General features: G+C 36.5%; 1 protein-coding gene and 1 pseudogene across 2 annotated transcripts; both read right to left on the minus strand.

The window, feature by feature from the left end:
* Positions 1-8,114: 8,114 nt before the first annotated feature.
* Positions 8,115-12,683, minus strand: LOC120179201 (F-box/LRR-repeat protein 3-like). 2 transcript variants are annotated; one of them, XM_039184861.1, is made up of 8 exons: positions 11,898-12,683; positions 10,849-10,974; positions 10,545-10,670; positions 10,085-10,478; positions 9,882-10,011; positions 9,286-9,580; positions 8,941-9,192; positions 8,115-8,511 (listed from the first exon to the last, which is right to left on the minus strand). In XM_039184861.1, exons 1-8 carry the CDS (start codon positions 12,564-12,566, stop codon positions 8,449-8,451), a joined length of 2,055 nt encoding a protein of 684 aa, XP_039040792.1. In that variant the 5' UTR covers positions 12,567-12,683; the 3' UTR covers positions 8,115-8,448. The 2 variants fall into 2 exon arrangements, with proteins under 2 accessions (XP_039040792.1, XP_039040793.1); XM_039184862.1 differs by having other exon boundaries at positions 10,566-10,670; positions 11,898-12,677.
* A 1,462-nt stretch (positions 12,684-14,145) lies between these two features.
* On the minus strand, positions 14,146-14,866 carry LOC120179202 (annotated as a pseudogene).
* Positions 14,867-15,355: the final 489 nt, after the last annotated feature.

Raw genomic sequence — 15,355 nt, forward strand, 5'->3', positions numbered from 1 at the left:
ATATCAATAACATGGATATTGATGGCAGTGACATGGAATTTGATTTTGAGCATCCCATTTGTCAAGGGGAAGTTGAGGGCTGTGATAATAATGAGAGATGTGACTTACCTTCCGAGCTGTTAAAAATGGTGGAAAAAGAGGATAAACAAATTTTGCCTCATAAGGAACATACTGAGACCTTGAATTTGGGATTAGATGAGGATAATAAAAACTTGAAAATTGGCACTACTTTATCTGATAAAGCAAGACAGAATTTGATTAATTTGCTTCGAAAATATAATGATGTATTTGCTTGGTCATATGAAGACATGCCAGGTTTGGATATAGAGATGATAGTACACAAGTTACCAATAAAGCCAGAATATAAGCCTGTTCAAAAAAAGCTGAGAAGAATGAAACCCGAAATTCTGCTAAAAATTAAGGAAGAAATAAAAAAGCAATTCGATGCTGGATTTCTTAAAGTGACCAAATACCCTGAGTGGGTGGCAAATATTGTCCCTGTATCAAAGAAAATGGTAAAGTTCGTATGTATATTGACTACCGAGATCTCAATAGAGCTAGTCCGAAGGATAATTTTCCTTTGCCACACATAGACATATTGGTGGATAACACTGCTAAAAATTATTTGTTCTCATTCATGGATGGTTTCTCCGGTTACAATCAAATTAAAATGTACCCTGATGATATGGAAAAAACAACATTTGTCACCATATGGGGAACATTTTGCTATAAAGTAATGTCATTTGGGCTGAAGAATGTAGGAGCAACATATCAAAGGGTTATTATAACATTATTTCATGACATGATGCATAAAGAAATAGAATTTTATGTCGATGATATGATTGTCAAAGCCAAGTCAGAGGATGAACATATCAAGAATTTGAGAAAGCTTTTCCAAAGATTAAGGAAATACCAGTTGAAGCTTAACCCAAATAAGTGTACATTTGGGGTGATATTTGGAAAGCTCTTAGGATTTGTCGTGAGCAAGAAAGGAATTGAAATAGATCCAGATAAAGTCAAATCTATTCAATATTTTCCACCCCCATAAACACAAAAAGAGGTTTGAGGATTCTTAGGAATATTGTATTATATAGCTCGATTCATCTCACAGTTAACTGAGAAATGTGATCCCATTTTTCGTCTCCTTCGCAAGAATAATTATGGGGCATGGAGTGAAGATTGTCATGAAGCTTTTGAAGCAGTTAAGAGATATTTGTCAAATACCCCAATCTTAGTACCACCTATTCCAGGTAAACCCTTAATTCTTTATTTATCGGTTTTGGAAAATTCAATGGGGTGTGTATTAGGACAATATGATCAAACTGAGAAAAAAGAGAGAGCAATTTACTATCTCAACAAGAAGTTCACTGATTATGAAACCAGATACTCACCAATTGAAAATTGTGTTGTGCTTTGGTATGGGCCACTCGAAGGTTTAGACAGTATATGTTATATCACACTACATGGCTCATATTCAGATTTGATCCTTAGAAGTATATGATGAATATACCTGCATTATCTGGAAGGTTAACTCATTGGCAGATCTTGTTGTCAGAATTTGATATCCAGTATGTAAATCAAAAAGCAGTAAAAGGAAGTGCCATAGCTGAATTTATTGCAAGTAGAGCTTCTCAAGAATATGAGTCAATTAGTGTTGATTTCCCAGATAAAGATTTAATGGAAATCTCAGTGGAATAATCAACTACATCCACTAATGAATATTGGAAGTTGAATTTTGATGGTGCTTCGAATGCTTTAGGGCATGGAATTGGGGCAATCTTGGTTTCACCAAATGAGAACATTGTCCTTTTACTAGTCGACTCAATTTTGATTGCACAAACAATATGGCTGAATACGAGGCATGTGTTCTGGGTCTTAAAGCTGTCATTGAACAAAGATAAAAATGCTTAAGGTATATGGGGATTTAACCCTAGTAATTTACCAAATCAGGGGGGATGGGACACAAAAGATCCCAAGCTTATAGAATATCGTAAATTGATTGTGGAATTCATCAAAGAATTTGAAGAAATAACATTCAATTACCTCCCTAGAGAAGATAACCAGATGGCAGATTCCTTGGCCACTTTGGAAGCCGCATTCAAGGTAGATGAGCATTTAAGCATGATGTCTATTGAAATGCAAGCTTAAGAGTACCCAACCCATTGTTTTAACATTGAAGAAAAAAAAGATGAGAACATCGGGTACTATGATATTTTGCAATACATCAGATATCATAATTATCCTGAACAGACAACCGATAATGATAAAAGAACTATCAGAAGAATGGCATCAGGGTATGTACTCGATGGTGAAATACTATACAAAAAAAGCTTGGATCAAGTCTTATTGAAATGCGTGGACACCAAAGAGGCCAAAACAATTCTCGAAGAGGTGCATGAAGGAATATGTGGTACCCATGCCAATGGGCATACAATGGCTAGACAAATTATGAGATTTGGGTACTATTGGTCAACTATAGAAACTGATTGTATCAATTATGCCCGAAAATGTCATAAATGTAAAATATATGGAGACAGAATACATACCCCTCCTCATCCATTGCACGTGATGACAGCTTCGTGGCCGTTTTCTATATGGGGCATAGATGTTATTGAACAAATTTTTCCAAAAGCTTCAAATGGTCATTGCTTCATTTTGGTAGCAATAGACTATTTTACCAAATGGGTAGAAGCGGCTTCTTATGCAAACATCACTCAGACCACAGTCTGTAAATTCTTGAAAAAGAAAATCATTTGTCGATATGGTCTACCAGAAAGGATTATTTCTGAAAATGCTTTGAATTTAAACAACAAGATGATGAAATCAGTTTGTGAGCAATTCAAAATAAAGCATCATAATTTCACTACCTATCGCCAAAAGATGAATGGAGCAGTTAAGGCAGCTAATAAGAATATCAAGAGGCTTATAGAGAAGATGACTGAAACTTATAAAGATTGGCATGAGAAACTACCATTTGGTTTGTTGGCTTATAGAATGTCAGTACGAACATCGACTGGGTAACTCCGTTTTTGTTATCATATGGAATGGAAGTTGTCTTACCTATTGAGTTAGAAATTCCTTCACTTCGAGTTTTATCAGAGGTAATACTAAATGAAGCAGAATGGGTACAAGCCAGATATGACCAGTTAAATTTGATTGAAGAAAAAAGACTGAAAGCTATTTTTCATGGTCAGGTGTACCAAAAGCGGATGATACAAGCACCTGATAAGAAAGTTCACCTCCGAGAATTTTACGAAAGAGATCTCGTACTTAGAAAGATCTTACATATTCAAAAGGATTTCCGAGGAAAATGGATGCCGAATTGGGAAGGACCTTATATTGTAAAGAAAGCCTTTTCTGAAGGAGCTCTAGTTCTCACTGAGATGGACGAGCCAGAATTACCTCACCAGTGAACTCTGATGCGGTTAAAAGGTATTTTGATCGATTGAAAAAATGAGGGTTTAAGATGAAAATCTGAAAAGTATATCTTGAAACCAAATGAGGTCTCAAGTTGAAAACACGTAAAAGGTGGCTTGAGTGTTATAATTCAAGATTCATGTTTGAAAAAAATATTGGATTATTTGTTAAAGATGCATAACATATGGAGATTTGATAGTCAAGAAGAGATTTTACATCCTTAGGTATTATCATGATTCTTGAAATCCTTTTTATAGAAGCTATACTTGAATCACTTTGTGGCATGCCAGTTCAGAAGTATTTATGCTATTGATATGTGAAGATGCCTATTACTTTTTTCTTGTACATTTTTCAATAAACGTTTGCCACGTAATTATTTAAAAACTCTTTACATTTGTATAAATAAAAAGAGACTTTTCTTGTTAACTCTCATTTTTGCAAGCATTTTGCTTTGAAAATTTAAAATATGTAGTTTAACTTGAAGTACATAAAATCATGGTGCATTATTGTACAAAAAGTTTTTTTAAAATGCAGGTTTTCTGAAATTGATAATGATTTCAATTTTCAAGCTTGTATAATGACATTGATACATGGAAAATAAAATTTGAAGTACCTAGAAAGTTTCAATCGTATGAAGATGATCCAAAATATTTGTCACATATGGAATAATTGATCATTGGTACTAACGAGGTTCAAGAAGAAAGAAAATACTATAGATGAGATCAAGATATTCAGTTGAAGTAAATCGGCCTTGTTTGTTGTACCCAAAATAAAATGAGTCAGAAGATGGCTAATGAGAGAGGGTCCTTATTCGAAAAAGAAAATGCACTAAAATTGCATTATTGCATACATTTTAGGCATAAATAGGATCATGATATTCATAAATGCATCATTTATTGATATTTTAGGAAACATCATCCTTAGATAACCAGACGTCCTCATCACGAAGGAACTGTGTTATCTCAAATATCTTTAAAGATAGCCAGACGTCTTCATCACGAAGGAACAATGTCATCCATCGATCAGAACTCCTCATCATGAAGGAGCAACATCATCCTTAGATAACCAGACGTCCTCATCACGAAGGAACCGTGTTATCTCAAATATCTTTAAAGATGGCCAGACGCCCTCATCACGAAGGAACAATGTCATATGTTGATCAACACTCCTCATCACGAATGAGCAACATCGTCCTTAAATAACCAGACGTCCTCATCATGAAGGAACGTGTTATCTCAAATTTCTTTAAAGATGGACAGACGTCTTCATCACGAAGGAACAATGTCATCCATCGATCAGAACTCCTCATCACGAAGAAGCAACATCATCCTTAGATAACCAGACGTCATCATCACGAAGGAACCGTGTTATCTCAAATATCTTTAAAGATGGCCAGACGTCCTCATCAAGAAGGAACAATGCCATCAATTGATCAGAACTCCTCATCACGAAGGAGCAACATCATCCTTAGATAATCAGACGCCCTCATCACGAAGGAACAATGTCATCCATTGATCAGAACTCCTCATCACGAAGGAGTAACATCATCCTTAGATAACCAGACGTCATCATCACGAAGGAACCGTGTTATCTCAAATATCTTTAAAGATGGTTAGACGTCTTCATCACGAAGGAATAATGTCATCCATCGATCAGAACTCCTCATCACGAAGGGGCAACATCATCCTTAGATAACCAGACATCCTTATCACGAAGGAACCGTGTTATCTCAAATATCTTTAAAGATGGCCAGACGTCCTCATCACGAAGGAACAATGTCATCCATTGATAAGAACTCCTCATCACGAAGAAGCAACATCATCCTTCGATAACCAGACGTCCTCATCACGAAGGAACCGTGTTATCTCAAATATCTTTAAAGATGGCCAGACATCCTCATCACGAAAGAACAATGTCATCCATTGATCAGAACTCCTCATCAAGAAGGAGAAACATCATCCTTAGATAGCCAGATGTCCTCATCACGAAGGAACAATGTCATCCACCGATCAGAACTTCTCATCACAAAGGAGTCGCTTCATCCTTAGATAATCAGACATCCTTATCACGAAGGAACCGTGTTATCACTATTTATCTCTAAAAATGACCAAATGTCCTCATCTCGAAGGAACAATGTCATACACTCGTTTGATTTCCCTTAAATAAAGAGGATTTCTTATCAAAACATGAAGTCAATTGGACAAAATCTTATTGTTTTTTTCGTCTTTGCTATATTCTCGTTAACATAAGAATTAACATCTCTATCTGTATAAACACTAAGTTTTTGTCACATACATTATTATTATTATTATTATTATTATTATTAAATAATAATTACAAATAAATTTGCAGGCCCATTTACAACAGATCTAGGCCCAGACCCGATCAGACCCGGTCCAAATCCGAGAAGGCCCAAAACCCAGTTAGAGTTTTCACATTTTCAGTTAGGGTTTCTAAACCCTATCCCTAATCGCCATTTCTCAACACTGTTGGATCTCTTCAGATCCAACGGTCCAGATTTCATCCGGCAGAAATCCTAGGTTCACCAACCCTATGGCGATTTTCGGCGCGACCTTCAACTACTCTGCCGCCTTCAACTGCTCCGCTGCCATATTCCCATTTCATCTGCTGCCATAACACCAAAAGCTCCATGAGAAGCAAGAATGAACGCACACCTCACGGATTTATGGTGAGTCACCATCATAGATCTGAAGATTTACCATAGATCCACTGAATGAAGACCATCATCAGGGCTTATAAAAGCCTTCGAACCTGCAAATAAAGAAAAGGAGGCAAGACAAGAAATACGGGAAGCAACCACCAACGACCAACAAAAAAAAATACGAAACAATAACGAAGACAACCAAAAGAAAGAGAGAGGAGATCAAGAACTTACGAACGACGAAACATCTACGCGTCCTTGAAAAACAAAAATACCGAAGGTATAAATCTAGATCTAGGTAATTTTGGGATTTTTTAGGGGAAATTGAGACTGAAATCAACCTTAGGGTGTTCGGATCTCTCATTTAGGGTGTTTTGATTTTTTTCGGTCACCATGGGTGGTGGCCGCGGTGGCGATAGATGTCTGAAAGCGGTGGCCAATGGTGGCCGGATTCCCTCCGATAAGGGAGTCCTAGAGAGAGGCGAGAGAGATTTTTAGTTTCTCTCTCCTAGAGAGAGACCGAAATGAGAAATGAGAGAAAGCTTGGCCCTTAGGGCCGAATTTTGGATTTAAATACCCCTCCCGAACGGCGTCGTTTTGGAGAGGGGTCTGTGTGTAATTTCACACATGGTATAATTATTTCTATCATCCATGCATGTTAAAAAAATTCAATTTGGTCACCTAAATCAAGTTTTTACATTATTTAATTTTTATTCAAATTTTATTTTATATTATTTTAGTCACTAAAATCATATTTTACGCATTTTAATTTTAATTTTAATTTTATTTTGTTATGTTTTAGTCATTTAATTTAACGTAATTTAAATTTTCAAGCCAACTAATCTAATTCAAATTTTGAATCCTCTATTTTGGATTTTTAGTATCATTGTTTTCGGTAACGGTCCACATTAAATTTATTATAGGCACGTTTGCTGGTTTATTAAGGGCCACACTTTTCTTCTACCTAATATAAAATAATATAATAAAAAAGTCTTGAACAAGTTGTCTTTTTCATTCATTAATGGCACCAATCATCGTTTCTTTCTTTTAAATGGTTAAAATATGAGTATTTGTTACTATTATATGTTTGACAATAAGTTTACAATATTTTTGATAATTTATATTTTAATGTGAATTATTATCTATGGTTAAATTACAATAATAATAACTAGATTTTATTATATTTCGAATTAGGGTTATTAATTTATATTTTTGTAAATTAATCTTATAGTTTTAATTTTCTTTATTTTATCTTTTTTAAAATTGAAATTTTTATTATTACCCTTTTATGTTTAAATATTTTAAATTAAATCTTTAAGTTATTATTTATTATTTTAGTCATAAAAATATATATTTTATTGAAGGATAATATTTATTTATTTTTAAATATTAAGAAATAATTATTAAAGTAACTAGATGTCCTATTATGATATTTTAAAATAAATAAATATCTTACTTATAAAAAACTTAAAAAATAAAATATGTATATTTTGGTTACTTTTAATATTAAATTCTTAGAACTTCTTTTAAATAAAATTATGTGATGAATCTAGAATAATAGGTAGTAAATTAAATTTATATTTGAATTCTTAGACTTCCATTAATAAAAATAATATATAATCGACGGTACTAATTTTAGGCATTGTGGGATGCTAATCCTTCCCCAAACGTAACCGACCACGAATACCTTTTTATTACTAAAAAGAATGAATTTCTGATTATACACAAACTGATTTATCTTTTAAATAGTATTTTCTTAAAAAACTCTTTTAAAAGATGATTTTTTAAGTATTCGATCTACCTAACCTAAAAAGTTCGATGACGACTCCAAAACATTTCATTAAAAAAACCATTTATTCACCATATTTTTCCAGCCAAGGAAAATTCTTGCCAGACGAAAACCGGTTACGACAACCTGTCTCTTGTGCCCAAAAAGAAAAGTCCACCCCATTCTTTTCCAATCAATCATGTGGGAGTTTCCATTTGTTAATTGTTGTTCCGGAACAGATGAAGACGTGTGTAAAGATAATCCATATATTGTCAATATGATCATCATCATCATCATATGAATTTTCCAACATAAATAAAAAAAAAATTAAAATCAACAGGTGTGCCAATGACAAAATGCAGATTGCCATATGACAATCCTCCAAACTTGTGTCTGCTGTTGCCTCAAATTCTTACGTCATATCCGTCTGTTAAATAAATTATGGCCAATGTATAAACAAGCTTTCTTTAATTAGTTGTAGACCGAGCGGGGAGCAGCCATTTGACTGGCCAATTTAATAGGCTGACACCCCCCCCATGCCCAACCAGTAACGTCTTCTGCTATTCAGTTGAAAATAACCAGGGCGTGCATGCCTCTGCAACTACGCAACTTCTCTGCTATTCTTTCCAAAATGCAGCTTCCATCCCTTGGGATCCATTTCCTTCTGTCAATCACATAAGAAATTTTATAAATCATCATGTTTGTAGTAATACGTCTTCAAAACTCCAAAAACATTTTCCCATGGTCACAAATTTCAAAGTTGCTATGGAGGGTTCGCTTTAATAATCCCAACTTCTGAAAATCACTTGTAAGTAAAGTTCAGCATAATGAGGAGTCATTATGGAATATATCAACAAAATCATATAGCTGAATGAGGCAGAACTGCAAGTGTCAAAACTAGAAAATACTTGGAAAGCACATAACTTCCCCTAGCATGCTGAAAATATGCCTAGAATCTTATGTAAGAACAAGGGGACTCGGCATCAGTTTCGTTCTTATCTATCCTTTTAATAACAATTATAAAATGATGTTCTCTTATGTAAGTTCAAACTCTGGAAAATGATGATTCTTTTAGAAGTGAATAAACACTCACCTGAAATGCTTTGTCCCTCCAGTGAAAGACGCACCCATGGGCTTCCATGTACCCCAGAATGGATTGAGAAAGTAATGGTCGAAAGGATGCATGGAGTTTAACTTTTGTTAATGCTCGGCATGCCAATAGGGCTGCTGCCAGGCCATTTGGAGTCAAACCGGCCAAGTGCAAGATTGTCATGTTTTGTAGGCGACTGATGCTAGCTAGTGCCACAAGCCCAACATCAGTAACAGAACAATATGACAAGTTTATCTGCAATGCAAGGAAGTGAAGGACACTATTAGTTTTAACATTACCTCGTAATGTTCCAATCTACAAGAATAAGAATTTGATAATGTAGAATACCTGCTTCAGATTTTGTGAAAATTGAGCAAGTGGAAGCATTCCGTTATCATTAATGTTGAAGCACTTCTTTATGTCCAGCACCGTGAGTTGCTTACATCCCACAGCAATGGCTGATACACCAGTTGAAGAGACACCAAGGCATCCACGAATCTCGAGTGCTTTTAACATCCCACATTTTGACAATGATATTAATGATTTATCTGTAATTTTATCATTATAAGCTATATTGATCATCTCAAGTGCAGGACAACCATCAGCAATGGCTGAAATGCCCACATCATTTACTGCTGTGGACCTGAATAACAGAAGGACACTAAGTTCAACGGAGAAAAGAGATATCATGTTCTTTGCATAAAGGCACAGAAGCATTCCACCATGTGGGGCCTAACATGACCACCTAATTCTTTTTAGAACCTCATAATGACAATCAGGAAAATTTTGTGGTTTAAACTAGCAGAATCTTTGTCATTGTTAAAGTTGATGCTATTAGAGTGCAGAATGCCTGTAGAGATTAAGGTGCTCGACTAAACACCTACGCATGTGGTAGTCATTGCAAGCTAGCATGAATAGTGTAAAAGTTAAAGGAAAGTTGCAACCTGTATAAATCAAGTTCCTTAAGCTGTGAACAACGACTTCCAACTTTGGCAAGTCCTTCATCTGAAATGTTAGAGCATATCCCTAACTTTAAAATGGATAGTTTTGAGCATCTTGAGATGGATTTCAAACCTGCATGAGATAACATAAATCACTCACAAAAAGTTTCATTCATATGTAAAACAGATTACAGTTGAGGTAAAACCTTCGTCATCAATTTCATTATCTGTGGCATCCAGCTCTTCCAAAAATGAGCAACGTTCTCCAATCAAAACAAAGGCTTCCTTAGGAACCAAGCTACAAGATTCCATCCTGAGATAGGTAAGGGAAGTGCATGAACTTGTTATGCTGTCTATAGAGGTATATGTTATTTTACGACAGCATGTGATGTCTAGTTTCCTCATATCTTTGTGTGATTGGACGAGGAAAGAGAGACCATCATCTGTCAGTCCTAAGCATTTACTGAAGCTCAGTTCCTTGATAGGGGCACGCAAACATGCCATGGCTTTGATCCCTGACCAAGTAATAATACAACCATCTAATTTAATTGATTGCAGCTTTGAATAAGTATACAGACATTTTGCTAGATCAGAAGTAACCTGCAACATCATCAGAGATACATAAGCCACGAGCCATAGATTAATATATAACTAGTATGGAATTACCTTAGGGATTTTTTGACTTACAGAAGAGCCATATGCCAATATAATCTGCTGTAGCTGTTCAGTGCCATTTATCAGAGATGACAATCCCATGTGTGTAACATTTTGACAGTTTGACAAATTAAGCATCTGTAAAATATCCAATTTGGAAAAACTATCACTTACATTATTCTAATAAAAGAAAATATATTTCAAGTGCTGGCAGCAAAACTTGTAGATTTTCTTTCCATAGTTATATTTGCTGGTAATAATCTTAGGCAGCTTCAACAGCCTATTATTTCCAAAGTAACAAAAAAGGAAAATATACCTTTAGTGACTTGCAACTTTGCTCGAGTGTTGAAAGGCCATCATCATCAATGCCATGGCATCCCTCTAGAACCAGATCTTCAAGATTTTGGAGTTCAAGAACAGAATTGAGGCACTTCTCCGTGATCTGTGGTGAAAAGGCATACAGGTTCTCATTATAATTTCTCATCTAATTGTGCATTCTCCAACCAAGAATTAATAAAAGAAAGAACAGAAATCATGTATTAAAATCAATAGAAGAGTAGATTCCAAGAGACATGGCATCCATGAGAAATGATCAATTACACATAGTGAGTTATGTTCTACAACAATACAATGCTACCACTAAAAAGAAAAATTACATCTAGGCTTGCTACAGAAACTTAAGTTGTTCTCCCGTGTCAAAAATCAACGTTCTCTACTTCTCTTCCTTTTTTTCTCCTTTAAAAGATAATTACAACATAGAATAAACGGAAAGCTAAGAAAACTTGTTGGAAAGTTTTCGTCACAATAAAGGTGTTTTGGCTTATCCAAAAAGGTGTATGCTTTCCACATAATACAAATTCTACAGATGATTGTTCAACAATCTCAACTACCACTTGCTCAACCAGTGTCGATTATAGGTAAATGGCGAATCCGGTTAAGCACTGTGACACAGATGCTGAACAACCTATAAATAACAAATTCCATAGCTGGTCCATATAGACTAACAGACTCAGCAGCTCATCAGAAGTCAAAAAAAGGGCCATAACTAGGTAGCATAAATCAACAAAATAGTAACAAGAAATACTACTAATAAGTAATAACACATTATTCGCTATTCAACCAATCATTCACCTCTTAGTTGGAGGAAGAAAAAAAAAAAAGAGAGAGTATGGTGACATCATATTTCAATGCCCAGTAAAGAAAGCAAAGCCATTTAATTGAATAAAGCGCATAGCAGGCCCCGCTATAGCCTAAAAATGCACACATTTGACATGGTTGATTATGATTTTTCCACTTTCTGGATGCCTTAGAAAGCTTCATTTTCTTTTCTTTGCCACAGCTGAGTAAAAAAGGAATTGAACTTACCGGTAAATAAGAGAGATCCAAGCTCCGAATTTGTTTGCACTTGAGAGCAATCAACTCCACACCCAAATCACCAACACGCAAGCACCACTTCAAGCAAAGGGACTTCAGCTTTCTACACCCAACAGCAATACAGCCGATCCCCATATCGGTTATCAACTTGCACCTCGCTAAACTCAACTTCTCCAAACTCCTTGCCTCCGCGATGGCCGAGGCCGCCAAGTCCGTCAAGTGCGTGGCGTTGCTCAGATCAACCTCAACGAGACCCGAACAATTGATGAACAGGCTCGATAACCCGGCATTCGTGAAAAACCTTGACCTTGACAGGTTTATTGACTTCAGGGTAGCTTTCCAGGTCGAGGATATAACGTTTAAGGTGCCATCGTCGACGCACGGACAGAGAGAGAGATCGAGGTGGGAAACGAAAGGGTAGCGATGAAATGTTCTTGGGAGGAGCTCGGCGCGTAGAGGCCTGAGAGACCCGCGGTGGCGAGACTCTATGAAGTAAAAGGACTTGCATGCGAGGGAGAAAGATTTTATGGCAAAAGGGTCCTCGTGGAGGTGGTCGAGGATCTTGCATACGATCTCTTCTGTTAAGATATCAAAAAGGTTAGATGAAGAAAGGGGTGACAGTGGGTGGTGGTGGTGTATTCTCTTGCTCTGGAATTTCATGGAAGCTTTTGTGAGAAAAAGGCTCGTCAAAGTGTTGGGGAACGAAGGGAGAAGAGCAGGGAAAAAGGGTTATTAAAGGATGGGAAAATTGGGTTGGATCAGCAAACAACAGAACAGTAGGATCAGCTGGGGGCGGGGGGAACTTGGGGTTCTATCTGTATTTGGGAAGAAGAAGATCTGTGATGTCCAAATTACTATACTACCCCTTCAAGGCTTTTCTCAAATACATGTATTGACTGAACAAATGACCCCTTCTCCTCTTGTGCCCGTAATTATAATAGAATATGTATGACTAAATGTGATTGTTATATTCGATGGTGTCCATCCATGCATTCATCTTTTCCCCAAAATACAAAACAATTCGCATACATATCTTTCAGCGCCAAATTGTAGTTTAACTTGCATGCCGACCTTGCTGTACTTGTTTTTAATTTTAAAATGCCATGCTAATTTACATCCTCATCATTATATTGATAGGATCTCCACATTATTCAGAGAGAGGAATAAAACAAAATCCTTCCTCTTCTTTTTTTGTGGTTCGTGAGATCGAGTCCCACGAAATATTTTATAATTCGGAGGTCTCTTACGAAAACTGCTCTCAACCTGGTGTTGGAGGTAACCTACTATCTTACCTCCCCTTACCTCATATATATATGAGAAAAAGAGACACCATTTTTAGCCATCTATTTAGATATATGTCATAATGTAAATCCTAAATTTGAAAACCTAAACTTTAAAATTTTAAACTCTAAAGAAAAGTATGATAATATTAAATTTTTTATATTTTTGTGTGAAATAATAATTCCTTTTCATTTATTAATGAAAAATCAATTGATTTAGTGTGTATATATATAGAGAGAGGGGGGTAATATGGGGAAAGAGGGGAAGGGAGGGGAAAGTTGGCAATAATCATAGGTAGCGGGGCAGTGGGGGGGACGATGTATCTGGGTAAGTAAACATGTTAGGAAGGACAGATTGAATTCAAAGTGCACGTGTTTTGGTACGGCTTTGTTTGAAAGGTCTTCCCCTTATAAAAAATAACAAGGTACACGAGGGAGTGGTACGTTTTCATTTTTTGGGTGAGCCGACGATGAATGCCACGTTTCAATCAGCGTACACAACGTACTCCTTCCTATACAACCACCACTCATCCAACCCCACCCTTTCCCTGTCCTCTGTCTATCGCCTTTCATTTTCAGGCCCTCTTTTCCTTTTCCTCTATGTATTTTATATAGGTATTAAATTGAGTGAGTAGGATTCCTTAGCATAATTATCAAACAGAGCCGCCCGAATCCAATCACATGATGCCACCCCTTTACGCATACGGACACCCACATTCCTCTTCTGGAAAAGCAATTAGTTGTCCAGTTAATGCCTTCCCTGGGTGCCTCTCCCACAACTAACACCTATCCACCTCTCATCCCCTGTCCAGTTACCAACACCATGAATCATCTCACCATTATGTATGTGTATGTACGAAACCATAATAATAAAACTATTCCACCAACATACTTGCAGGAATTCCCTAGTTATACCAAGCCACGAAATTAAACTTTCATCGGCACAAGTATAGGTTACTTTACTTCTTAGCGAAAGTGATAGCCATGGGATATTGAGGGGCGATCTTGAAACCCTAGAGGTTCTGCATTGCTGTACAAGAATGCTCTTCGTCTTCATACTCCACGAATGCAATACCCAGCTTTGCTTCAATCATCCAGACTTCCCTGAACCCAGGGTACTGTTCGAAAAGCAGTTGCAGCATCATGCTCGTTGTCTTATGAGGTAAATTCTGTATGAACATAATATGGTTGGGTGCAGCCTGCTCTTGGGCATTCACGTTTCCATCATGGAAAGGAGCCTGCACATACTCGTATAAGAGTTTTCCCAAACAGCATGTTAACCAACTCAATCCCTCTTGGTAAAAAAAGCGGCCCAAAAAAGTGTAAAGTCATATCTTTATACTATCTAAGCACTGCAATCAAAATACATGAGCTGCAGTTCCCATAGGTAAAAGCGGTTGGGTTGAGAGAGGGAGACAAATAGGAAGCAACAATCAAATCAGAAATAGTTCTGCAAATTACCTTTGATCCACCATTACTTTGAGAACCTGCGCTATTTGGCATTGCAGATTGCTGTTCCTCTGCACGTCGTTTCCTTTCAGCTGAAAATTTCATAGTGTATCAGAGGATGACATCAAAATATAAAGAAGTAAATAAACCAAGAGAAAAGTAGTTTAAATATTGGATGCAAATTAATTAATAAACCAGAGAGAGGCAAAATTTTAAGTTCAGTCCCCAAGAAAGCAACTCTAATCAACGGCTTGTCATTTGCCTTCCTTTGCACTTTTAGCTTTTTCTTTTTACAAACAGAAAAAGCCAAAAGTATAAATATCCTACCAACAGAATAGCACCATTAAACAAGAAACCAATGGTTCAATGAAGACATTTATCCCCACGGGAATTGGTCTGGAAGAAAAGAGGATGGCAAACAAAGCGCAAATAGGCCCTTTGCTTAGTCCCCAGAGTTTGATTGATTTGACTGCTTCATCTCTAGCATGTGCAGGAGATTTCAGGACACTTGAAGCAACTGATTCCCAGAATGACCGATGATAAAGTCGAGAACCTGATATAATAGATGCAGCCTCAAATGAACAAGAACCAGCAATTGCCTCAGCAATACCAGTGGAAAAGAACAAGCGGAGAATGCTTTCTAGAATCTGGTTTTTAATAGGATCCCATCTTTCTGTTCTCAAGGGGTTTAAGTTATCTGCGTCTTCTGTTGGTTGGAGT

The sequence above is a fragment of the Hibiscus syriacus genome, unplaced genomic scaffold, assembly GCF_006381635.1.
Source record: "Hibiscus syriacus cultivar Baekdansim isolate YM2019G1 unplaced genomic scaffold, ASM638163v2 tig00112407_pilon, whole genome shotgun sequence".
Taxonomy (NCBI): domain Eukaryota; kingdom Viridiplantae; phylum Streptophyta; class Magnoliopsida; order Malvales; family Malvaceae; genus Hibiscus; species Hibiscus syriacus.